Source organism: Anser anser, assembly GCF_964211835.1.
Source record: "Anser anser genome assembly, chromosome: 23".
In the NCBI taxonomy this organism is placed as follows: domain Eukaryota; kingdom Metazoa; phylum Chordata; class Aves; order Anseriformes; family Anatidae; genus Anser; species Anser anser.
The window spans coordinates 2,952,929-2,979,345 of record NC_139744.1 but is presented as its reverse complement, the minus strand read 5'-3'; the positions used below and the strand labels follow the sequence as shown (position 1 = coordinate 2,979,345).

Genomic DNA, 26,417 nt, shown 5'->3' with positions numbered 1-26,417 from the left:
TCCCCCCCGCATCTCGCTCCCCCCCCCCCCGCGTGGCGCATGCGCAGTGCGGCCGCCGCCCGGCGGCTGCGGGGCGCTGTGGTGGGGAGCGCGGCCGCGTGAGGGGAGGGCGGTGCGAGGAGGCCGCACGGGGACAGCGGGCAGCGGGACCCTTCGCAGGTGAGGTGGGAGGGGCCGTGCGGGGCCAGGAGCGGCAGGAAGCGGGGCGAGGACTGGAAACGGCCGCAGGGACGGGGGGAAGGCGGCGGCGGCACCGTCCCTCACGACCACCACCGCCGCCGCCAGCCTCTGGGAGGTGTGTGTGAGGCTGCTCCCTCCCGTCCCTGCCGCGGCCTGAGAGACCGGCACGAGCCAGCCCCCCCCCCCCCCCCGCTCCTCCGCCGGCTGTTTAAATGGCACTGCGACAGGAGCGGCGCCTTGCCAAATAGTGAGCTCGATCAATCCTAAGGGACTCTAAGGAACACTGCGCATGCTCCAGAGCGCTGCCAGAAAGTGAGCCAATGGGCAGGAGGAGAGGGAGGGGGAGGTAGCGCCGCGCGCGCATGCGCAGCGGAGAGGCGAGGGCGTGGCGGCGCGGTGCGCACGCGCGGAAGTCGGCGTGCTGGCAGAGGGCGCGTGCGCAGCAGGAAGTGGGGGGCGGGGAGGTCTCGTGCCGGGCAACGCGCGCGTGCGCGGTGGCCGCGAGCGAGGAGCAGGGCAGGCGGTGTGAGGCGGTCGGTGCGCATGCGCGGCCGGGGCGGGGGGCGCCGGGAACGGCCGTTCTCGTGCGCGGCGCTTGCGCAGTCGGGTGCTGCGGGGACCTGCGGAATAGTGAGCCCCGGCGTGCGGGCGGGGGGGGGAGCGGCGGAGGAAGACATGCTGCCAAATAGTGAGCCGCCGCCTCTGGGCTTCTCCTAGGGGGGCACGGTCCGGGGGGCGCCATCCCCAGCAGCCGCACCTGCCTGGGCCCCGGCCGCTCGGCCTTCCCCCGCGGCGGAGCCGGCCTTCGTGGGGCCGCAGAGGTGCTCGGAGGGCCGGGAGGTAAGGGTTGGGGGGGGGAGGAAGGGCCTGGGGGGGGGCAGGGGGCGGCAGGGCCTGAGGGGGGCGAAGTTGGGGGGGGGGTGAGGGGGGGCAGGGGCCGTGTGAGGGGGGAGTGAGGGAGCGGAGTGACAGCAGGGCCGGGCAGGGGCTGCCGGGGCTGGGCTTGGCCACGGAGCGCTCGAGGCACGCTGCTGAACCGGGAGGGAGCGTCGCCTCGCTCCGGGCTGAGCCACCCCCCCCCCCCCCCCCCCCCCCCCCGGCGGCTGGGGTCGGGGCCGGTGTGCCCGGGGCCCGTAGGGGTGGTTAAAGGAAAGGGTACAGCATCACGCGGCGTGGGAAGGGGTGGAAATCCCTTTCGCGGTTACGTGCCTCGTTAATGAGGTTTGGGAAGGGTGGGCTAGCGTTTGTACCGAGCGCTGTGTTGGTTAGGGAGACGGATAAATGTTTTATCCTGATAACACCCCTGGCGTTCGCAAAGGTGCGCGTGAAATGAAATTGGTTTTTGAGAAGTGATTTGGGGGGGTGGAAACGTGGAATACAGTGTTACTTGTCATTTTTTCTGTAACTCACCATTATTAGACGTGTTTACATTTTCATAATTTTGAGCATCGTTGTGACATATGAAAAAGAATCCTTTTTTTGTGGTGTTCTTGTCCCCTTCGCAGTTCTGAATGGCTGTGCCTGGAGTGGCTTGATGTGTAGGCCTGTAAAAGTCTGGAGAATTTCCCTGTTGTTTATGCTTTATGAAACAGAACTCTTTCTATGGTTATTACAAAAAATGAAATTAGTTAATCAAAACATACAACTAGCTTCCTTCTTTCTCCCTGACTTTCTCTAACCAGAAGTCCAGAACGATACAGTTTCATTACGTCACTTGGGTTTCATTGTGACCTGAATTAAAAACCCATTTTTTTTTTCTTAATGGCACTCTGTGGTGGATGTGTATCAAGATCAGGCCAACGTGCTAGCAGAAGTACATCCCGAGCTGTCATCCTGGCACTGTAGCAGTAGAGGACAGTAACACAAAACTGTCCTGCCGTAGGATCATAGAAACTGCTATCAAGCCTGATACCGTGGTTAAAAAAATACTCGAGTATCCTTGCCACTGTTGGAAAAGTAATTGTGCTTCCTCCCCAAGAACCTTCTGGCTTTGCACGCAGGTGCAGATCATGAACAGTGTTAAAGTGGTAATAGTTCTGGTTTGCCACGGGGTATCGAGGAGCAGTGCCATCGGTGGTCGCAGGTCACAGTGCAGTGGTTAAAAAAGGGAGTTCTTTTGTAATTGATGTTCCCGTTTGTTGATGCTTTAACACGAAGAGGGTACCAGTACTGGCCCTCACGTTAGGTTGATTAGACCTGGTAAGTGTTAAAAATAATTCCATTCACCAATCTTCTCCCAGTTTGTTTCCTTTGAGCCAGCTTGAGCAGCGGGGGGGTGCAGGTGTTGGGTTAATTTCTGAGCTCTGGACAGACCTAGTGCTAGGTATTTACTGTGAAGTGAGTTTGTTGCCCTGTGTGATTTCTTCTAGGTACCAATCCACTTTACAATAAGAGGGACTTACCAGCGTTATTCTTGGCACACCCTTCTGTTCAGTGTTTTACCCGTGTGGCGCGCTATTCCGCTGCCTAGGCTGACGCTGTGGACCTGTAAACTTGAAACTGCCTGCTTCTTTTCTGCCTGGACGTTATTTCTGCAAAATTCAGCATAAAGCAGGCAAAGATATTTATTTCTTGTACGATCAGGAGCTGTTGCTGTTTTATCAGCTGCGTTTGTAGTTTCATATTTGGAGATATCTGCTGTAATTTTGTAAAATCCCTGCTCTCCTCCCAGTTTTGGCTCAGTTTTCTGCACAATTGGAGTATTATGTAAGATCTTGCTGTACGGCTCCGATCTCTGACTGCTGGCGTTTCCTACTCAGCACGGAGAGGAAATAAAACAAAAATGTGTTGTAAAAAAAAGTCTTTATAGACAGAATTTTTAAGGTGTTACTTCTTGATTCTCAGATGATAGGCTGCTACCACGTCCTCTCTCGTACTGTGTACTTGAGAGACCTCTTAAATAAAGCGTGTGTCCCAAGTTCTAGGAACACATGACAGTACAGGAAACCAACGCAAGATTAAAATATTCATACTTTGTTTAAAATACTTCCCTCGAGGAGGCAAAGAAGCTGTTGTTTTTAAGAAACTATATTCAGAGATTAGAACTTACTTTCTGGGTTTCCTATTGTCAAATGTCCCTTCACTGAACTCCGTAGCTGTGTTTTGGAAGGAAGGGGCTGAGTGATTCTGGAATTCTCTTCCTCTTTGCTGATATGCGTAGCTGAGTATTTAAGAAAATACGTAGCACACATCAGATGTCATTTCTTTACTTTTACTTTTTTCCCTCCACGTTTTTAGGGCAAAAAAGATGCAGAACCACTGACTGTGTAGCAAATGCCCGGAAAAAGACTTGTGAGCTCATTTTTATGCTGTGAGTAAATTCTTTGGCTGCAGGCAGGAGTGGCAACGTTGTGTTCCGTGAGGCAGAGCTGGTCTTGCAACTCCGTGGGTTTTGAGACATCAGTAGAGTTTCTGAAGCCAGGAACAGGGGAGGGATTAAACGCTCCAGCACTAAATTCATAACTGGAAGATGCTTTTTGGCCGTCGATGTAGCGGCACAAGGCAGTAGGGTGGTGCTAACTTCAGATACACCGCTACAGAACGTAATGTTAACGTTTTCGTAGCAGGATGGCAGGTTCAGCTTTTCGTGGCCTCTTTCGGAGGTTTTATTCAATAGGTTACGTGGTACGGGGGTGGACTTCAAAAGTGGCTTTTGCTGGAACTGTGGCATGTGTGCTGTCAGTTTTAACGTGTGCCTAGAAGGCTTAGGCAGCAGATCGTATAAAGTAATTTTGATGCCTCTAAAAAATCGAACCGACGTCTGATAAGAAATCATTTTCCACCAAAGGAGGATGGCCTTGTTTCCATCTTTAAATGTCTCACATATTTGGGCTCGGAAACATGCTAGTTTTTAACCGCTTCTAATACTGCAGAATCTCACAAGTACTTCGATATTGTTCGGAAGGTTTAGAACTCTGTACGCTTACAGCGATCAAATGTTCAGAAGCATTTCATGTCGTAGGACGTGTAAATTTATTTAGGGTATGTAGTTGGATGCTGGCACACTTAAATTGCTGACTGATTGTTGCAGTTACTGCGAATTGCTGCTCTTTCTTCGGAGTTATTGTGTCACCCTTTCAGTTAGTAAAGATCCAGCTGGGGATGCTTTTTGACACCAGACATATGGATGACATCTCTGCAGCATCAATCTGAAAAGACTGCTGGAAACTGTCTTCAGATGCCAGGCAGAACTTAAAGAATTTCACTCTTTTAACTTTGAGTATGCAGGAATGATATTTGTATAAGTTCTTAATATGATTTATTGGACTCAAACAGCGATGTAGAGTTGTTCAGGCTTTTTTCCTCCTTTCCATGAGGGCTAATCCTCGTACTCAGGTTTGGGAGATAGCTGTTTATTGAGTGTATAAGGCGTGAATATCTCTGTTAGAGCTGTGTCAAGAACTGAGAGTTCAGCAGAACTGCCTGGGAAGAGAAAATGGTCTAGAAAAAGTTACTGATCTTAGAGCCAACCAAGAGGCTGAAGTTTGCTTACGGCACTTGATCAGGTGCAGAATTAATTCAGCTTAAGAATGTGTGTTTTTAAGTCTGGTTCTGTTTACTGTTCTGCGCTCGTTGTTTGCTCATTGCTGCAGACGTTTGTTCAACAAACCATAAATCAGATCATAATTGTGTATAGCAATTTCTCCCTCACAGCAGCGGTTTATTTTAGTGGGGGACTTCACAAGATTAAGTTTCATTTCTTTAGCTTAGGCTTTAAAGCTAGCCAGGCTGTACTTACGTCTTCTTCTCTTGAGAAGAAATCCTTTTTAATTTTTATTTTTGATCTAAAGCAGAGGATTTGCTTCTGTGTCTGAAAGAAGGGCTCAGATGACAGCCGTGGTTTTAGACACATGCTTATAGCCATGAGACGGGAGAGCAGGTGGAGGCAAATACAAGTCGTCTGGAGCTGCTGTATAGCAATGCAGGGAGGCTGCCTGGCTGCCTCCCAAGTGTTGCTGCATAAAGAGGCTAGAACAGACGCTGACTGCGTTGATGTAAAAAGTTTTCAGTTAACTTGGCTAGAATCGTGCCTACAGATTAACTATTTTGTCTGTTAAAGAATGTTGCCGCATTTATTTATTTTTTAAACCCTGGAGAATCTATTATCATACGGTGAAAACATCACACACTACCTTCCTCAGATGCAGAGAAGGCAGGCTACTGCAGGCTGGGTATCCTGACCTCATAAATCTCTCTTTGTAATTTCAAAATCATGTAAATGCTCAGCCGTACCGGTGCCTTCATTTCCTCAGTTGCTTTTTTGTGGAAGTGTCCAACCTCAACATTTGTGCTTAAAAACCACACGTATCAGTTTGATGAATTTCTTAGAAGCACTTGTGGCCAGTAAATGAAACTCGGGGAACAATATTTCACTGCTGCGTTTGAGACGCAGACGATTTTCTTAAGGCTTCCTGTTAGCTTGTGATTTTGTGGATGCGTCTTTCTCGAGAGGAAAATATTGTTTGTATGGGCGGTTGAGTCCGGAGTGGTGAAAATTGCCGTCGTGTTGAATTCTGCCTCCCAGACTTCTGCTGTTCAGCAAGTAGGAGTACAGTGAAATGACCGTAGCTGAAACTTCATATAACGTAATTTCAATCAGGGAGCGCAAGCACATGCCCTACAGTCGATTATATTCAGCTGTATCCTGGAAACCTTCTGCAACTTCTTTGTTTTAGGTGGGTGCCAACTTTGCCAAACCTGAAAAGAGAGAGGAGTCCTGCTGCTTCTTAGAAGGGATGATTTTTAACTTCCCTGTTTTAGATTTGGTTCTTGGCCAGCAGATAACTGATACTTCTCTTTAGATAATATTGCTTAGTAGCTTATTGAGCTTTACTGTTGATAGCAAAAATAGCAGGAAGACTTCTTACCGTGTTTGTTACCAGGATGGAAAGGGAAACAGGAAGAAATCAAAAGCAGCAGTAACTGTGATTTCTTCTTTGAGGCTGGATTCTAAACAGTTGATGGAGTGTAAAAAGGGAAATAAATTTATGTATCTTCTGGGAATTTATTTTTGTGTACTTTTATATTCCTGTTTTGTTTTTTAAAGGTTGAGTAAATAGCTTGTGCCAACAACAGCCTGGAATGGATGCCGAAAATAAAAAGTCAGCAAATCAGCTCCCTGTGCCCAAGAAACTTCCCTGGGGAGTTTTCACTTATCACACAAGTTACAGCATTAAAGCCAGCAGCAGTGACAGGAACGCACCTTGCTGCCCTGTTTGCAGAGCGTCGCTGATATAAACAGCAATACAGGAATGCCTCTGGCCTTTTTTTCCTCTTTACTAAAAATATACTAAATGCAGAATTCTCTGAGCTACCAGAATTTGTCTTTGCTCTTTGTCTTACTAATTAGATAATCTTGATCTGGAATCGGAAGGATATTCAAATAGGGGTGTAGGCGAATGCCATGATTGTGTTATTTTCGGAGCGTGATTTACGGTAAGATGGGATTGTTTTGATGTTAATGTGAGTTAGATTATTAAAATTGCGCTAGCAAAACCATGGCGCCTTATTGAAGTAGGTGTGATGCGTTTGATAGAAAACACAGCTGCTGATACTTGAGGAAAGTAAAGCTGGTTTGGGACTGGAAGTTGGCTGGAATTTCATTCCCATCTCCTTCCCCTCCTCCTTCCTTGTCACGATGATGTCTGATAAGGTTACAGAAAAATCTAAACAAATAAAGAAAACGAAGGACTCTTCCTGTCGATACAAACAGAAGTGTCAGAGAGGCATTACCTGATAGAACTGGCAAGCAGGAGAGCTTGTAATTGTATTTATTACCTGTTAGAAATACATTTTGGAATAAGCTTTCTGTTGGAACAAAGTAAGCTGCTGACTTCTCCTCACGTGGTCTCTAACAAGCTGGGTTTACGTGCTGATTTCTAAGGGAGCTTTTATTTGGCGATCAAATAATCTCTACATTTAGCAGGTTAAAATAATTCTAATAACCGTCCCAGAGTCCTGCTGCAGTTACAAGTAGGTGAAAGCATCCAGTAGGCTGACATCTAGTTTTTGCCACGCGTTGTAATCCCTGTATTTATTACTTGAAAGCTTAATTTCCAGAATAATAATGGGCAGAAACAGTTATTTCAGCTCAAGTTGGGTTTGATAAGCTCTGAGAAATACTAATGCAAGATGGCAACTGGAGAATGTGCTGTGGGAGCTACCAGATGTTTGTAGCGCTGGAAAGCTGATATAAATAAAAGGCTCCAGAGGGGATTATGGTCTTGGTGGTTTGCTGGGGATCAGATCTGCAATCCCATTTGAGTGCTGCAGCAGCGGTTGGCGTCCCCAGTCTCAGCAGTCGATTGACAAATTCGGTCCTGCTTAATTTTCTGGTTTTGCTTGTTCTCCGATTAGGCATCGTACCACTTAGGCATTTTTCTTTCAGTTATTTTCAACTCCTCAGGATTCTGCTGGGATTTTAGAGGTGTGAGGTATTTCTAACAGCGTGTCACTCTTACAAGAGAAGAACAACCTACGGAGGGGAGAAAAAACATGCTGCTGCCAGCCTGTTTTCGGAATGAGAGGCTTCCCAGGGATCTCAGGGAGTTTGCTGGGAAAGAGTAGTCTTCCTAGGCAACTTATGGCTTTATCTTTTAATGTGGAAGATGAATTTGGATGATGTGGAAGCGCAAATGTTGTGCTCTTAAAAAACCAACCAACCATACAAAGGAAAAACAACTGTTAAATTGGCAGCCGAGTCACTTGACAAGTGACAGGTAACAATTTACAAGTAGAAACCGAAGCTGTAAAATACTTCGTACAATTTGCCCATGAGGGAGAATCTAAAATAAAAGAGTTCATGGGCCATAATAAATCCTTCCTTCAAAAACGATCGGATTTCTTATTGAAGACAGAAGCGTGCTCGGGCCAGTTGTTCCTCCAAGTCCTAAGTTGGTGTGTTCAAATAACATTTTTCCTTGAGAGAGGAGAGAAATGAGGAAGAAATCAGCAGGAGGGAAAAGAAAAGAGGTGAAAAGCAGAATTTCAGGAAGAAGTAGTAAGATTTATTCCTTTTTAATGTAGTTAGGATCTAAATTTAAAAAATATGTGTGAGGAAGGTTAACATCAGAGGAAAATAGTTTTGAAGATTTAAGCTTTAAGTATCTTGGGACATACCTCAAAAGGATAAAAAATGGAAGTAAAAAGAGTGAAGGATGGGGCAGACATCTACTGAAAATGTGAGTGATGATTTAAACACAATAGTGCTCTAAAATCCACCCCCAAAAGTTTTATTTTGCTTTTAAGAATTTGTTTACTTTTTATATTTGCTGGTGTGGATGTGATTCTAAGATACGTTCGTTGGGTGACTTCCAGTTAGGGTTAGATGGCATTAGAGGGGATAAAGATTTCTGCATCTGGTCAAACACCAACGTGAAGCAGTCTTAGAAGAACATCAAACTTGATTTAATGCCTGAAGAGTAGAAATTTTCAGTGGAGGATTTGTTTATAAAAGGAGAAGGTTATGTAGAGAACCCTTGGCTGCTTCTTACCACCAGCTTCCTCTGTCTTTCCTTTACTTTTAGCTGTTTGTGATTTATCTGGAGATATTTGGAAGGAGGAGAAGGGGTGGTAGATGGTCTTCAGCGAAATTATGCTGGTTTTTCTTTCCTTTCTTATGAAATATGTGTAAAAATTGTTATTCTCCTTACAATGTCGACATTTCACTGGCAGTGTTCCCCTGTTTCATTCCCTCTTTCCTTCCCTATCCTGTAAGAGGTTTGTAGAAATTGTCATTTTTGTAGATGGACAGCATTTTTTTCCTTTTCCCCCCTTGTTTTGTAACAGGAGAATTGGTTTAAGGGGGGAAAAAATCTAAAACACTCTAAGAATGCAAAAGATCCCTTATTTTTGGAATCTTTCTTGAAGTGGAATTTTAGGAACTGAATTTAGTAACTGGATTGGCCTGCCAATATTCAGTGCGTTGTGAGGATTGTATTAATTGTCTTGAAAATATTTTTTCTAGATAACTCTACGTTTTCATTATGTCATATCCACCAGCCCACCACCCCCCCAAAAAAAAGCTGGGGGGGGACTAATTCTGGGTGTTCTGACTTAGAGTGAATTATCCGGAGTGAAGTGAATGTGAAGGTGTGTGTGTCTGCATCAATTCAGCAGTTAAAAATCTTCCTTTTATGCAGCCTCCAGAGGGCCCCGTTGTGACCTGGGGACTTTGGCCTTCTCTCTCGGACCCGGCAGCTTCAGGTGGAATAAAAAGGAATGAGATGCGAGGGCTGTGTTTTAAATAACAGAAGGTGCCCATCCGAGTTCCTGAATGCAACTAACGCTTACAACGGGGGCAAGTTACAAACGGAATTAGGGCTGGGGGGCAAGTTACAAATGGAATTAGGGCTGGTGCGTAGTGGCTCGAAATAAAGAGAAAAGCACAGACACTCGACTGCTGAGGGAGATCTGTGGCACTGTGCTTTAAGACCAGGTTATTTGCACGATCCTGCATCCCAAATGGGAGCTTGTAGGTCCTCCAGCCTGCCTGGCGTGCACCTGTCATTGAAGCCAGGTCGTTCCTTTTTCTCTCTCTGCTGTGGCGGTGTTGATTTTTCCAGTCTGTTCTCTTAGGACTGACTATTTTAAAAGAAACTCCATGAGTTTTTGTGGCACTTACCAGGGTCGGTAACATCTTTTGCTTTGGAGAGCACAGAAGGCAGAGGACGGCGTAGTGCACGTGCTGCTGGCTTTCGAGTGGAATGCACCGACCGCTGTATGGACACAAGTTACTCTTCCCTAAAGCTCAGTTACGGTTAAACCTCTACGTCTCCTGTTCATGTTTGTCCATTCCAGCTTACTTCTTTTTTCCAGGCAGCGATTGGCTTCTTCTTGGAGAATTACTCACCTTACTTTGTTCCGGAAGGATAAGCCTCTCGCTTTTGTAAACCAGCTGCCTTTCAAACGTAGATTCTTGATACGGGTCACTTTCATCTTTGGAAAGCGTTTGTTTCTAATCTAATCTATTTTTATTACTGCAGGTCGTTTGCTACCTCGGTTACAGTTTCTTCTACAGCAGCACGTTAATAATTAGGCGATTTTGTGTAACCTCTGGAGCTCGCTGGGCCTGACTTCAGCCTGCATTTGTAACTAGGCGAGATTTCCTGCCACAGGCGAGGTAATGCTTGCAATCAGTATTGCCTGGCAGCCATTAGCACAGGCCATGTGAAAGCTTTGCTGAGCCCATCATCGCTTTCTTCTCTGGTATTCCAAGCAGGAAAAGAGTGGTGTGATGTCCTCTTTAGCATATACATTAAAATCTGAAACCTTACTCATCTCCTGGTTAGGTAGGATTGCATACCAATTTGCTTGTTCACTTGCCTTTTTTTTCTTCTTTATGGCAGCAAACTCAGGCCTTCCATTGTCACTTCCAAGGCTGTGAAGAATGCGGGAAGATAATGGCCTTTTCCTCAGCTTCCATTTCTCATTCCCTTTGTTTTATTGCCCGTATTATCTTTGTCCCTCTCCTTTTCTCTGTGTATCGTGCTGCTCTTGGGTAGTCTTTGCTCTGTTCTTGGACACTCCTCGATACCGTTGCTTGTCCAAGAAGTAACCACCCCATTTTTTGAAACACTTACACGAAGCACACTTTTTTCACAGACTTTAGTAAACTCACTTTCAGTGAATAATGCTTGCAGAGGATGAACGTACTTGAAATTTTCTATTGCAAATGACTGGTTCCTTAAAAGGTAGTTTGTTTATCTTGAGAGGAAATAGAAATTGATGGGCTGCTTAGCACAATTGAGTCATTCTGAGGCCTGTTCTAGAACAGTTGCTTGAGCTGATGCTCCCCACCTCTCTCAGGCCAAGTCTTTGCTGCTCACAGAATACTTCGGAGGGTTGATTCCCACGGTGGGTGGAGTTCTGAGCTGAGATGTCTTGGTAGGGCTGCTAGGCCAGGAAGTAATTGTTAGGACAGGGTAGCAAGCGATCATTTCCTGCGCTTCCAAAAAGTCTGATCTGGCTCTGATTCTCAGAGAAAATTTCTTCATCTGGAAGTGGTTGTGAGTGAGGTGAGAATTATTATTTTTTTAACTGTAATCTTACATATGTCCAGAGACAAGTGCTCTTTGTTGCTTATATCCAAGAAAGTCAGAGACTTGGATATTGTACATGGGCTTTTAGGGATCCATAAGATAACATTTTGTCTTTTCGTTACCTGTGCCTTGGTATCTATGCTTGTACCTTCGCACTTGTCCCTGTCTTTCCTGGCCATAACAAATTTTGGTATCTATACTATTTATAAAATGTCATCTTCAAACTCTGCCTGCAGCACTTAGGAATTCGCTCCTAGTTCAGAGATGCCAGCACTGTTCCTAAAGATGTGTGAACTGGCAAAATATTAAGTGTTCGCGAGCAAATAAACACCGGGGGGACCCTGCTGATTTCAGAAACTTAATGTATGGAGTACGATAAATCAGCCGTGGTACTTAAAATGTGTTTAATATTGGTCCGTACCAGGAGAGCCACTTGCTGCTTGAGGGCGGAGCAGCACATGGCAGTTGTAAGGCACACTTCTAAGGATGCGTTTCAGTGGATTTCTGTGTGTTTGGTAAGCAAGGCGAGTGGCAAAACTTCCCTTGTCTTTTTTTTTTAACAAACACCAAAAAATCCCGAAAACCTAATGGATATTACATTTTTAACTATTATTTGCTGTAGCATTAAAGGTGTTCATGCCCTCTTTTAATACAGGTATTGACAGTTGGTTGCCATATTGAGCGAGGGGTATGATACAGTTTAGCATCTTTTTTCATAACTGTATTTAATTGCCTCACAAAGCATCTGTAGAAAGCTTTGATGTACTAAACTGTGAAAGTATTTTCCAAATAATAGAAAATCTCTAAAATCTAGAACCTGTGTCCCCTTTGGGCCCTTTTAAAAGGGTAACGAATGACGTGCTGGCATGCAGCAATTCTATTAGCGTGCTGTCACAACTTTTATTACCATCTGCCTATCCAAGCCATCTGGGAGGAAAGGATATAAGATAGGAAAGTGACAGTTACTCAGAGGAAATTAAATAGGCCCGTGTATCTCTAGCTCATGTGCTAGTCTAGCCTGTAGAGCGCAGAAGCTTTCAGATTTTCTTCCATAAGGAAGGTGGAGGTGATATTTAGATGCATCTTAGAGAAACTCCAGCTGAAACGCAGAGAGTAGAAGTCTTGATTTTTCTTTAGAAAGTTGCAAAGTCTGTTTACTTCCCCAATTATGTGATCGGTGGTCACGGCCTTGTGGTGTTTGCTCCTGGAAGACCATGGGATTTCGGGGTCCTACGAGCCCTGCAGACGGGGAAGCCGTGGGAATTCAGGGTCTCCTTGGGAATTCAGGGTCTGCTCTCCAGCCAGGAAAGCTCTCAGCTTCTCGGGGTGTTAAAACAGCCGTTGGTGAATGACTGTTGCAACATAAAAATCTGTTGTTGTCTCCTCTTTCCCTCCTCGTTAATCCCTCGTTTTTGTACCGTAAAGGGAGGTGTTAGCGCTGAATTTACTGTGTCCTGGGGAAGGAGCCACTGGATTCGTTTAACTCTGTGATCTCCTCTCATGTTAAACCCCGTCATTAATTGCTTCAGTTGACCAGAAAGCCGAAGTCTTCCTGCAGAAAACTGCCTGTTGTTGATAAATGTGGGAGCACACCAGAAGGTAAATCCCAAAGTTGAAGAGTGGCTCCTTTCCTACTCCTTGTCACTCTACCCCGAAGCCAGCCCAGGAGGGCGGCATTGTGGCCTCACAGTGTCACGGGTGGGGTGCTGAGCAGGCGTTGCTGTTGGCTCGCCGGCTGTTCTTTGGGGCATCTCGCAGCGAGGAGCTGTGCCCAAAATCCCTGGGAGGAGGAGAAGCAAATAGGTTTGTAGCTCTGGGGTTTAATTCCGGGCACTCTTTTGGCCAGGTATATCAGGAGATGCATCCCTGGAACTAACGATGTTCTTACAAAAAAAACTACATATCACGTCTTACTCTGGAGTTCCCTGTATTTGTTGTGCTTTCTTCTCATCAAACCTTTTTTTATCACTTTTCTTAGGCTTAGCATCTTGTTGCTCTTTGTGCAGCCAAGTTGCTGTCGGTGAGCTTAGGAAGCTTCGTCTTCTCCCTGGCTGCTTGTTCTCTGGAGATTTGTCCCTGTTGGTTGTGCCCGGGCGGCTGTTTGGGAAACCTGTGCTACGTAACAGTCAGTAGAATAATGTAGATTAAAAATAGCTGTGAACAGAACATTAAAACAGCCCGGCTGCAGTTAAACAGTGCTTCTGTGAGCCCTAAAGAGAAAGAAAAGGCTTGGGTCTCTCCTGCCCATAGACTAAAACCAGCAAAAAGGCATCATTTCCCCAGCCACGATCAGGACGAGGTAGGGTGTTTGTGTTTTTTTTTTGTACTTGTGCTGGAATTGCAGGTTTTATCCATCCCCCAAATACACGTGACTGGGGACCGTGAAGAAATTATGTCCTTGGAGACAAGACTGATTGTTGCACATGGAAGGGCAGTTTAGCTAAGTATTCAGAACTAGTATCTGCTAATTTTGGCTTAATTTGAATGACACAGAGCGATTTAATTGAGTTGCTTTGGAGGAATGGTGGTAATTTTAAGTTTAATGTAATAAAACCCGCAGCAAGTACCGAAAGTGAATATTGATGTCCCTTTCTTTTTAAAGTGCTGATTTGTTTAACCCCTTTCCTTATTGCACACGCGTAGCACAAACTGCAAATGCAGGAAGGTTGCGAAGCAGTGCAATCGGGTGGGCACTTGGTTTTACGGCAGCTCGGGTCTTCAGGAGTTGGTTGTTTGGCCCCGAGCTTCGTTCCAGGAGATGAATTTCCATTGATTAAGTAGGCATCTCTGCAGGGTTAAGTATTTCTCAGCTGCTAAAAGCCAATATCTCTTTTTCAGTGATTACATGGACTCGTTTGTGCTTTTTTAAAGGCAATTAAACTTTAGGGGGAAAAAAAAAACAACACACGTTTTATGACTACATAATACCTGTGTGCCAGGATTGCCAGCTGCTTTCTGAAGGTGAATATGACTCAAAACCCAAGTAAACAGCTGTAAACTGAAGTGAGGACTGGTGGGAGCCTTGCTTGAGAGAGGTCTGGTCTCTGATGATGTGAGACTCTCCAAATGAAAGTGGGGAGCAGAAGTGGGTTCAAGTGGGGGGGCCTCAGGGTGAAGCAGTAAATCCCAAATCAAGCGGGGAGTCTGCTGCTTAAGTCATGAACTCCTTGAAGGAATTTATGTGCTGGGTTTATTCCTATAAAGAGCTGGCATATTGAAAGAATAAGTGGAGGTGGTATATTCCCTCCTCAGAAAACATATGGTAACGCTTCAAACCGCTGAAATGTAACAACATATTTTGAAGGTGTTGTGGGGAGGGCGAAAGCATGGGAAGCACGATTGCTTTAACTTGCGTGCCACGAGTTTGAACAGTGCTCCTGAAGTTTTCTCTTTGTTCTTAGTTTTGTTTTCGTTTGTTTGTTTGTTTTTCATTCGTCTCTTTATGGGGACTTACAGGGTGAAGATCTAGTATAACTTTCTTCCACTGAGTTGTGAAATTCTGTTTAATCTTCAAACTGGCGATGTCAAGGGTGCCGAGTCCTCCTCCTCCGGCAGAAATGTCGAGTGGACCTGTAGCAGAGAGCTGGTGCTACACTCAGGTAAGTCCACGCGGTGCGGAGATGCCCCAAGGTAACCACACCATTAGAACCTGTGGCAAGAAATGGATTCAAAACTTAGGTTCTCAATTTTCTGAGGGCGTCAGACTTGCTAACAATGAGCATTCACTGACGCAACTGCAGAATGTTGCTCTCCGCCCTTGTTGGTCCATGGTGGTGTTGGAGGAGCTGTGGTGGTCCAGCTACCACTGACAGCTGTGTCCAAACTCTGTTGTCCTGTGCCAACAGTTTATTCGTGACACAAGTGACTCAGTAAAACTTCCAGAATTTCAGTTTTTATCTTTTAAGATGACCAGGGTGAATGCAAATGGCCCTAAACCGCCCATTATCCTCTGTTTTAAGATTAAAGTGGTGAAGTTTTCCTACATGTGGACCATAAACAACTTCAGCTTCTGCCGAGAGGAAATGGGTGAGGTCATCAAAAGCTCAACCTTTTCATCTGGAGCCAATGATAAACTCAAATGGTAAGTAAGAAGCACGGAAGAGAGGTTCGCCCTGTTTGTACAACTGTGTGAAGGAACTTGGGGCTCTGTAATAAGGATATTTTGATGTCCCTCTCTGTACTGCATAGAAGTGCTTGCTTCCTTGAATGCACAACATTCACACAGGGAGAAAGTACTGTTGCTTCAGCATAGCGTTTGGACCCAGAACAAATGTGAGGATATGGGCATTAGAAATGTTCTCTGATAATGGAAAACAGCAGAAGTAGTAGTGGAAGGTAGAGCTGGAAGGGAAACCATATCCTGCCTTGAAACAGAGGCATGGCATGGAACATTATTAATCTGTCTTAATTTTTTCTGTCTTAAGTAACTGATATTTATCTTAGTGAGCTCTTAGAAGCCAGTGAGAGTCTACAGCCAGGGTATTCAAGCTCTACTTCTGCCTTCCAGCTTCAACCCCTAATACTCCAGGTTGTTAAAAAGATAATTTTTGCCTGCACTCTAAATTTTCTTTCCTGCAATTTCAGACTATTGCTCTCCTGTATTACCTTCCTCTTTATGGCAGCTTTTTATATATTCAGAGACTCCCATAGTTATTTCCATCATCCCTGCATTGTATAACTCCTTCTGCCCAGGAGTTTCTGCTTTTTAAAGATGACTTTTTTTTTTTACCCTTTTCTAGTCCTTCACAACCTTTCTCATCTTCCCCGAGGAAGTGTTTTAGCATTTTTTCTTTAAACCTCCTTAGTCTATATCGCAGCAAGTTAGCCACTAAATTATTTAATTTAGGGATGTGTATGTGTGATATAATTTGTGTTCCCTTCCTTCGGGTGGCAGACCTGTGCTTTCGCTGGACTGCTTCTTGTTATTAAATTACTTACCTTTATAACCTTTGCTAGTCAGATCTCATTCTCATGCCTTGGTCTTCGTGATTTTTGTCCCTGTGTGTTTGAGCTATTAGTCATTCAGCGTGGTTTTTGCTGCTTGTTACACTATGTGTCAAGTTTCAGGTCATGGAAGTGCTTATGAGTTACCTTTTTCCTGCACTTACGCTACTTTTCTTTCACCCAGGAGTAGTCTTCTCTTTTTTGCCCTAGTATTAAGCTTTTGAGAAGCTTTCAGCCTTCCAGAAATCCGTGTTTTTCCTTTGAGCTGTTTCCTGTGGAACTTTACTTCTCGTTTCTCTAATATTTTTCAATTTTTTGAATCCATTGCCTCTATTCTGCTGCTTCTTTCGCTTCCCTTCTGTGAAGGTTGTCATGCATGGTGCTTTTTCAGTATTTAAAACTACACCCCTTGTATACTCCCCTCTGCACCATGGTTTTTCAACTGTTTTGCCCATACTACTGCTTATGGGTTATTATCTTTCTTGAAGATGTAGCCTCACGCTACAGTGAGGCTGACTGTAATGCACAGTTCCAGTCTGTTTAGCTATCTGTTTTTCTCCTTGTGGTTCAGCGGTTGTTAAGCAGAACTTGTTTGCTGTACTTTTTATTGTGAAAATTCTCCTGCCCTTTATTTGAAAGCTCGGAATGACCTTCCAAAAACTGTTCCTGACATCTCATTCAGATGCCTGCTTCTACAGGTGTTTACGCGTGAACCCTAAAGGCTTGGATGAAGAAAGTAAAGATTATCTATCCCTCTATCTGCTGCTGGTGAGCTGTCCAAAAAGTGAAGTTCGAGCAAAGTTCAAATTCTCCATCCTGAATGCTAAAGGAGAAGAAACGAAAGCAATGGGTATGTAAAAACGCTTTCTATCTGTAGGGGTCAGTTGTTTGTCTTTTTGCTGTTTGATCAAACAAGTCATTCAGCTGTTGTTTGAAGCACCGTGTCTTTCTTTCAGAGAGCCAGCGAGCATATCGATTTGTACAAGGCAAGGACTGGGGATTCAAAAAATTTATTAGAAGAGACTTTCTTCTGGATGAAGCCAATGGACTTCTTCCAGATGACAAACTCACTCTCTTCTGTGAGGTAAGTCTTCCTGTGCAGCTGAAAGAATAGCAGTTCCATTAGCTTAAGGTAGATGTGACCTTATTTCTCATCATTGCTTTTAAGGAGTCAGAGGTGTCAGGAGAAATAGTGGCTGTTTATGTAGCACTTAGATTTTATTTGTGTGTGCGTGCGTGCCTCTGTGTGCGGTGGCTTTTTCTGCGTGTGATTCATTCTATTTCACTTCCATTTATTTTTTGCTACTTTATATTTGTCTCTTACCTGTGATGGTGGTAGGAATTAAGCATGTTTGATTATCATTTCACTTCTGATTTAATATTACCAACCATCTGTTTGTACTCCTTAATTTGAAATTCACTTGGGATGAGAACCAGCGTTAGCTCTGTAGTGAAAACTGTCATGCCTGTTACTTGCCTACTGAGAAAAAGAGACTACTTTTGTCCATTTTTCTGAGTGTTTCTATACATCTAACAGAATCAAAAAGGTAAGATAAATGAATTCTGCAGTAACCACAGGTTTTGTTTGTTGTGTTATCTTTCTGCAACTGCTTACAAAATTCTTACTTCACTAATCCTAATTTCAGATGAAGATGCAGACGGTTATTTCTAAAGCTAGATGTTTAAGTCTAGGAAACTTAATGGGCAAATATAAACTCTCTAATTTAGTGTCTCCAGAGTCTCTGCTGTCTATTTCTATCGTCTCATTAACTGCAAAATAACTCTTGTAGCTGTGATTTTTGCCAGAATACAGGTAGAAAAAGTTGTCCTCTCTTCAGGTCTCCCACACTATGTTTTTGTGGGAGTTGAGTCTTTTCTTTTGCTGCATTTTCTTCCAGGATTGAAAGGGATGCTTCAGTCCAAGTTTGACACCTATTTGGTTGTGATGTTGGGTTTTGGGGTTTGTAGCTTTGTCTGGCCGTCATAAACATTCACGTACATCGATTAGCCAACATCTCCTGAAGGATTTGTGTTCAGTCGGTTGCTTAAACCATTGCTGTCGTGGAGGGAGCCCTTCCTTTAACACTTGTAGCAATGTGGGGGAAGAAGAGAGCAGTGTCTTGGGTGACACCTCCATATGTCTGGCACTTACTCTTTCCTTTGTGATAAATGAGCCAGAAAACTCAGAATTGTGGAGTGAGGCTCAAAAAACTGATGTCAGAGAAGGGAATTTGTGATGTGTGATGTAGAGAAAGCTGAGATCAACCAGTACCAAGGCAATCAGTCCACTTTTTACTGAAATACTCCAAAAAGTACTCCAAAAAATACTTCAAAAGCGTCTGTTCAATGTTTTTTTTTTCCTTCTGGATGAAAACTTGCTGCTGGCTTCACCTGGCCTTGATAGCTTCTGTTTTCTCTTTCAGTTTGTTCCACAGTCTATTATATAAGAAACCTTAAGTTTATAGTTATATTAAGGGAAGAAAGTTACACTGTATGGAAACAGTTTGGAGAGAACTTTCAACAGCTTGCCTTTTTTTTTTCCCCTTCCTTCCCTGAGCTTATAAGTCTCTTAGCATGTAAACAGGTGTGCCATATGCTCTCCTAACACTTCCCTGCTGGCCACAGGTGCCAAGTGATGCTGCTCACATCTGTACTTTCAACAAGCATGTTTTGTATGTAGAAACTCCCTAAAGAGTTAGCAGTACTTGATGTTGAGACACTTGTTATGTGGAGATACATTGGGGTTTTCTGTAGACCAAAAGGTTGCCGAGTGTCTCTGCTGTACCTTCTCATTGCTTTAGTAAACTTAAAAGGAAGAAGCCTTTTGCTTTCTGCTCATGGCCAGCGCTGAACTTGGATAATGTCTCCCTGAAAATGCTATTAAGGCGGAGAATGATGATTCTTGTCAAGCATTTCAAGTCTGACCTCATTTACTTGTCAGTTTGGGGATTCTTCAGCCTCTGTTTTGCAGATGGGGTTGATTGTTCCTATCCCAACTGGATTATTTTTTGCTGTTTAAATTATATTCCAACAACATAGGTAAATACATTATGGCAAATCTCCAAAAAGAACAGTGTTCCCAAAGTTACGGCAGTAGTTCCCTTCTGAGCTAGGTAGTGTTTAGTTCCCTTGCTAAGATGTTGAAAATAGCTTAAGCAAAACCTTAACTATTTTGACATCTGAGGCTGGTTACCGCTGTGAGTCTACCAGTCTGAACTCCTTATGTGAAAAAAACATGTTATATATTTTTTTAATGTGAGTAACTGACTTTCTTTCATGTATGAAGAGGATTTACTTGTTGATTTGATTGGAAACGCAGATTGATCACAGACCAGTCAAAAATACTTGCAGTGTTGGACTCCAGCAGGGGACCTGCATCTTAGAATTTCTTCTTAATGAGTCTGAGTCCATGTTACTCGTCTGGAAGTCACAGGGCAAAAAGATGTAGCAGTCAAATTAATGATGAAGGGTATTACCTTCCTCACATTTGCTGTGGCAAATCATTATTAGTGCTTTTTGGCAAGCAACATCTGGTATTTGTTCATTTTTGAGTGTTGTATAGTTTATACAAGATGAACTGGAATACCCAAGAGTGCCTGCCATCAGAAACCCACTGGGGGTTTGTCAAGAGTTGGGGTATGTGCTGTCAGCAGATTTTCCTTAACAAGGTGCTTCTGTCATCTCTCTCACTTCATAATTTACTACTTTTACTTTACTGGAAAGCTTCCTTTGCTGTCCATTGTTCTCCTTTGGCCATCGCTTATTAATAGAACTGAAATTTAACCTGGATTTGACAGCAAATCCAGCAAATAGTTTCACATATGCTTCCTTGTCAATCATCTTGTTCCTTTATTCTTTGTTATAGCAGGGTAGCATTAGTCACTCTGATCTCTTCTAATTGGAGTCTGCTACAGAAGGCATATGATTTACTGTGTTTAACAATAATGCTTTGGTACTGAATAGACTCTTAACTGTTCCCTTTGTGTAGGTTATTCATCAGCCAGGATGGTTGCATATGGTCTCTGCCTAACCATGTCTGGTTTGGAGCAGGTGGTCAGGAGTCTTAGCTACCTTCTCCAAAAATTCTTAATTATTTGGCATAAAGTTCCTTTTTTAATCCACTTGTACTCTTTGATTTTTTTTTTCTTTTTAACGTGATGGAAACATCAAACTCTCAAGAAATAGAAATTCTGGTGCTGAACCAAAAGCAGCAAACCATTCGAGGTGCTCAGAACGTCCTGCACTGGTCTGACACTGCTCTTGTGTGCATGTGTGGATGAAGTGCTCACTTGTAGAAGTGCTCTGTATACTTAATTTTCGTTTGTACTTCTGTCTGTATTGCATTATTGATTTGGGAGGGTTTCAGAGCGTTGATAGAAGGAAAAAAGTAGGTCAGGAATGATGTCTATAAAAGCAGAAAATTTAAAGTTCTGCTTCCTTGGAAAGCCATGTAATAAAGCTGTTGTTAACTTGCATGGAAGTGCCATTAATTTACGCACACAACTTTAAAAATTCATGTAGGGAGATTGGTTTTCCAGTGTGGATTTATGACTTTTTGGTTTGTTTCTTTCCGCTCCCCCAGGTGAGTGTGGTGCAAGACTCTGTAAATATCTCCGGCCAAAATACTATGAACATGGTGAAGGTACCAGAGTGCCGCTTGGCAGATGAGCTGGGAGGACTCTGGGAGAACTCGCGCTTCACGGACTGCTGCCTGTGTGTTGCAGGCCAGGAGTTCCAGGCTCACAAAGCCATACTAGCAGGTGAGTATTGAGCTGGGTGAGCCTTAGTGGGATAGGAGACGACAGTGCAATGACAAGTGAAATACTCTGATACGGTTGTTTTATGGTTGTTTTGGTGGTGTTGGTTTTTTTTGTTTTTTTTTGGAGTTACTTCTTTAAAGGAGGCTTCTGCAGCTGTTTTATCTGCAGAGCTGTAGTAAAAGGCTTTTTGTGAACCGTTATAGGGAAGGAAGAAATATCTACTCCATTTTTAATTGCCTGCCTCCCCCGCAAAGAGAGGATGGTAGGAGGATTCCTTTGTGGCTGTAGTCTACTATAATGTATTCCTAAAACATTTGTAAGAAACAGTTGCCAGAGGAATACTTTTATAAAGTCAAGAAACATACCTTACTGCCTCTGTGCTCTTCAGCCTTGTTTGAAAGGACTCAAGAAATTCCTTCAAACTCATTCTCCCACTTTGAAGCTACGTTGGCCACATTACGGCACAACCTATGTGCTTCACCAGTTCTACTCAACTTGCCCTGTCTTCTATAGGAGATATATAATTTTTTTTTCCTTCATTAAGTATCGTGATGGCTGCTGGTGTTGGCAGGCTACACTTAGCTCCTCCTGAAGAGTAAAAGAGCATCTCTAACTATGTTTTATTTTTCCCTCTGCTGTAGCACGTTCCCCGGTTTTCAGCGCCATGTTTGAACATGAGATGGAAGAGAGTAAAAAGGTAAGATCCTGCAAGAAGGAGAACTCTTCCAGCTAGGCGAATAGCTCTCTGGTCAACTCTTAATATCACTGGTCAGTTAACTTCTTAGCTGGTGTTTGTGACTACTGTGTCCTTTTAACTATTTTTCTCGCATTAGATGCAGATCTCTGCTTCAGCTGTCCTGAAGGGTGGAAGAAAGGGATCAAGGAGGCAATTGTTACCTTTCTAACTCCAGGGGAAAGAGTTTGGGGTGGGATAGGGAGAAGTAGAGGCTGTGCAATACTACTCAGAATCTTTCTTTTTCCATCCACTTATTTTTCTTTTTTTTTTTTCTCTCCAAGTAATACACGTTCTGAATAGTTTGTAGCAAATCTGTGAATACTTAAAGAGCTTGGGTGGAAGGGAGCCTTTAGCATCTTGTCAGGATCTTAATAAGCTTCATTTTTCCGATACAGAATCGGGTTGAAATCAATGATGTGGAGCCCGAAGTTTTTAAGGAAATGATGTGCTTTATTTACACGGGGAAGGCACCAAATCTTGACAAAATGGCTGATGACTTGCTGGCAGCTGCTGACAAGGTACAGTTGGGATTTATGGCTATTTAGAGAACCGGCAATGACATGTGCCTTGCTTTACACAGAGCTCCTTGGATATTCCTGCAGTAAGCTTTTCGTGTGATGATAGCGGTTGGGCAGTTTCTTTGAATTGTTCTATCGAATGATTATGGCTTGTAGGTAAACTTGGATCTAGTATAGATACATATACCTAGAGCTACGTGTCTTAACATGTAATGATCAGGAATGTCTGTCTCTACTGCTCATTTTTAAGACTTTTAAAATTTCAGAGGACGTTTCTATTCAACTTAATCTACCATAAGAGCTTGGGGTGAGAAGAAAAAATCAAGATGGACCTGGCTATATATATAACTATTTTTTTTTTAGTATGGTTACTACTAAATCTGAAAAGTAGTGTTCTGTCTTGGCAAACAGGGCCTGCTTCTCCTTCTGGTCTGGCTGGTATCAGCAGCTTCAAGAAATGCTCTAAACTGATGGATAGCCAAGAGTGGGAAGGTCCTGTTATTTATTTTCTTTTTGCAGTGGCAGTCCCTGCTGCTTGAGGAGAGAAGGGGTGCACTGGAGGAAGCCCTGTTGCCTAACCCTGCGGTGGTTTTGCAGGGTCCTTGCCAGGGAGGTGCCGGGGATGCTCTGACTGGAAGGCTGCTGGTAGTCCCCGTGTAGCAGGCACAGCGCTGCGGCCTTGCCAGCCAGCCAGCCTCTGCCTCCTTCCTTTTGCAGCACCAAGGACAGAAGACAGTGCTCTGCTGGCCAGTGAGCCGTATTAACCAGTGAAAATTCGTAATATATAACCAAAATTTTATTTCCTTTTTCTTTTTTTCTCTTAAAAGTGAACTTAGTGCTGGTGAAAGATGCCAGTTTGACAGCACTGGAGACTAAGTCCTGAATTTATCCATCGAACAGGTTCAGCACGGGTAGCAGCAGTGCAAGATTCTCCACACTGCCCTGCCAATGTGCCTCAACTCTGACCTGGAGGGACCACCTCTAGGGGTGAGAGCGTAGTTCAGTCTCCATGCTTCTTCAGTCCTTGGATTCTCTTGTGGGTGCCAGATAGGGTGGTGGATTTTTAGATGTGGATGCATGTAACCTTGTTCCACGCAAACCACCACACAGCCATCGAGTCCCCTGTCACTGCAGACCTGGGCTTAAGCAAAAATGCTGATTTAGAGGTGAAATGCTCCATACGCCATTATTAGTCCACTGCAACTAGAATTAAAACAGGAAATAAATGCAGGCAGATTCTTGGCCTGATTATAATCATTGCCACATATTTTATTCAATATTTAAAGAGTATTGATTGAGAACACACATACCATCTTTAACTGAGACAAGTGTAAGCAAGAAGCAGTACATTAAGGACAGAGTAGGCTTTAACTTCGAATTTCTTGGCTTTTAATGTAGGTTTTTTCCTTTTAAACTCATTGTGTGTCTTTTAAAAGCAGAAATAAAAAATCTTTCAAGAAAGCACATAAAACATCTATTATTTACTCAAGAGACCGAAACAGCTTCTTCTGAGTTCCTCCCATCTCTTGGGGAAAATATGTAATTAGACCAAAACCAAAACAAAACACGTCTTCTGAGCCCAGGAGATACTATTTCAGCCTCTTGGGTAAGAATGCTATTAGGTAGGGCTTTTTTTCGTTTTTCTTTTTTTTTTTTTAAAGTGTAATTAAGAAAGGGGGGAAGGGGAAATCTTGGTACCTGAGAGACCAGAATGGCTACTTTTGCCCAACTATGTAATTAGAAGCTGAGCTATTCGTAGTGAAAATCGAAATAAAAATTGTACATGCATGGAGGAGAATATTCTATTTACAAAGGGAATAATTTTAAGCTTCGTTTGCTGCATTTTAAGTTACTGGCAGACAATAACATAAACTAATGGTTTGCCCCTCATTTGAAACTGTTCTAGTTATTGATCCAGATTAAGCAAGTAAATTTGATTTGCCTTCTCAGATGTTCTGACGGGAGAAAACTGTCCTGGTTATGAGTGCCATGCCTCAATTGAAGTAATTATTATAGCTGAGTCTTAAGTGAAAAAATGTTCCTATAATTTAAAATTATTCATCTAAATGTAATCATAACACAACGCAAAACTCAATCAGAATATAAAATCAATTTATAGCAATAGTGCTTATCATATGGTAAGCACTCCAGCTATCCTGCAGATGAGCTGGTTACCGGCTCTCTGTTCAGAGTGACAGAGCAGCCCTTATATGTCGGGTATCTTTTCTGAACGTGGCTACACACAGTGAAGAACTGGTGTTTGTATACCATGCCATCTTGAAGTTGTCTAAAAAAGCCTTATAAACAGTATGAAGGATACCCTGAAATGCAGTTCTCTCTCAGATAAAAAATAAAATAATGATCTTAAAGGTTATTTTTCTAGAAATGCCTCTCAGTTAAAGTAATAACGTGAGGGAGACTTACAGTGTTCAATCTGTAGGACAATTTATGTAGAGCTAATGTCACTACTTATGTAAGGACTGCATCAAATTAACTACTCTCCTAATCCCCGTGAATTGTAATTACGGGATCTAGAATATTCAGAAATATTCAGTGTGTTTCATCCGAAGAGCAACAAAACCCTACACAACCACTTCACACATACCGAGATTTTCAGAAGTATCTCAGTCTTAGTGCACAGCTGTGGTATTCTAAAAGACTGAGGTTTGGCGTATGGGTTTTGTTTCTTGATCACAAGTGACTTAGAGTTTTCTGAGCATTGACCTTTCTGAAGCCTGCCCAAGACTACTGTGTTGCTTTTGAAAATCTTGGCTGACTCTGCATGTTTCAGTGCTGACTGAAGTGCTGCAGAAAGTAGAGTGTGAAATTTTATTAGAAGGCACTCTGCTAAGCATGTCCTTTGAATTTCTCCAGCCAATGACACAGCCAAACCCTGTGGATCTGAAAAAAGTTGAGGTAAATGCACGATAGAATGGTGGAAACTCGTAGATTGAGAATGTGAAGTTAGAGCAGGGCTTTTGCTAGGGCTTTACAGACAAGCTGTGATGTTTTGTTTCCAGCTAGATAGCTGCAAGAAATCAGGGGCATTTATTTAGCATTTCAGTATTAAAACTAGTAGCATGTACTTGAGCAAGGCTAATCGTAAATTAGAGGTCATTAATGGCAAAGAAATTGAGTGAAAGCTGCCTAAACATCCCTGGAACACTTATGGAGCATTCACTGTTAGATAGGTCTCCCTACTGAATCTGGGTAATACTGTCATGCAGTAATAAAGTGAGAATAAGGATTTGGCTTTAGCATTCAGTACCTTGAAGTAACTGAGGTAGTATTAAAGGTGAGCAGAAATTCTCATTTCAAAGCATGAACACAGCACCAGTAAGCCTGTAAGACCAGAAGCCTGGGATGAGAGTTATGGTGGGTATGCTTCCTCTCCATTGCTTTCCTCAGGGTGGGCACTCAATGGTTCTCCTTTTTCGCTGGTCACCACTTCTTTCAGTACAGTTCAGATCCATGTAGCAAAGTGAAGAGGTCTGTTCAGCATAATAGAGTAGTTTTGTTACTGAAGGAGCACAAGTAAGACTTCACTTCAGGCTAACTCAGGCTTTCTTCGTTGTAACTGTACTTTGGCTTGTATTTTGCAGTACGCTCTGGAACGTCTGAAGGTGATGTGTGAGGATGCGCTGTGCAGTAACCTGTCTGTGGAAAACGCGGCGGAGATCCTCATTCTGGCTGACCTACATAGTGCTGATCAACTGAAAACTCAAGCAGTGGACTTCATTAATTAGTGAGTTTACTCTTGTTCCGGGGTGCAACATCTCGTGAGCAGTCACACGCAGAGGAGATTCTCCTCTGTTTTGGTTGTTTTTTTCCGTTCTTCCATTGTGGTCCTTCATTTATCTGGCATCCCAGAAGTGGCATTGCCCTAAGGGCTGGTTACTCTTGTCCTGCTGGGGCTGTTCGGTGTACAGCAGAGCTGTCTTAGTGAGGTGTTCTGGATTTCTTTCTAAGATCATGAGAACTTTTAGGTAGCAGGTACTTCCTGATACTGGGGGACTATTTGCAACTGCTAGTACAACAGACCTTTCCGTAGATACAAAATGATGACCAACTACTTTGTCCAGAAACTTTTTTTAGTCCTATCTGGTAGTTAACACAGTTTTTCTCACTATTTTCTATATTGATTGAAAATGCTCCTATGCTTGGGGAGTCAGGGTAGATGAGCGTTGTGTTACTGCTGTCATCCACTTGGGATTGTGTATGTTTGAGGTTTTTCATCCTT

The 26,417-nt window shown here is 43.4% G+C and overlaps 1 protein-coding gene across 5 annotated transcripts in view; it reads left to right on the top strand.

Moving 5' to 3' along the window:
• Positions 1-29: 29 nt before the first annotated feature.
• SPOP (speckle type BTB/POZ protein) overlaps positions 30-26,417 on the top strand; it is a 27,378-nt gene continuing 990 nt past the window's right edge. Inside the window, exons 1-10 of one of the 5 annotated variants that reach the window (XM_083809332.1) lie at positions 35-159; positions 898-1,020; positions 14,676-14,818; positions 15,179-15,300; positions 16,862-17,013; positions 17,120-17,247; positions 20,746-20,923; positions 21,565-21,620; positions 22,055-22,177; positions 25,780-25,922. In XM_083809332.1, the coding sequence (XP_083665458.1) occupies positions 14,741-14,818; positions 15,179-15,300; positions 16,862-17,013; positions 17,120-17,247; positions 20,746-20,923; positions 21,565-21,620; positions 22,055-22,177; positions 25,780-25,922 (980 nt within the window). In that variant the 5' untranslated portion in view covers positions 35-159; positions 898-1,020; positions 14,676-14,740. Of the gene's footprint in view, positions 493-897; positions 1,021-1,372; positions 3,491-14,675; positions 14,819-15,178; positions 15,301-16,861; positions 17,014-17,119; positions 17,248-20,745; positions 20,924-21,564; positions 21,621-22,054; positions 22,178-25,779; positions 25,923-26,417 lie in introns of those variants that run through there. The other 4 variants (XM_083809336.1, XM_083809333.1, XM_083809335.1 and 1 more) reach the window with 4 other exon arrangements.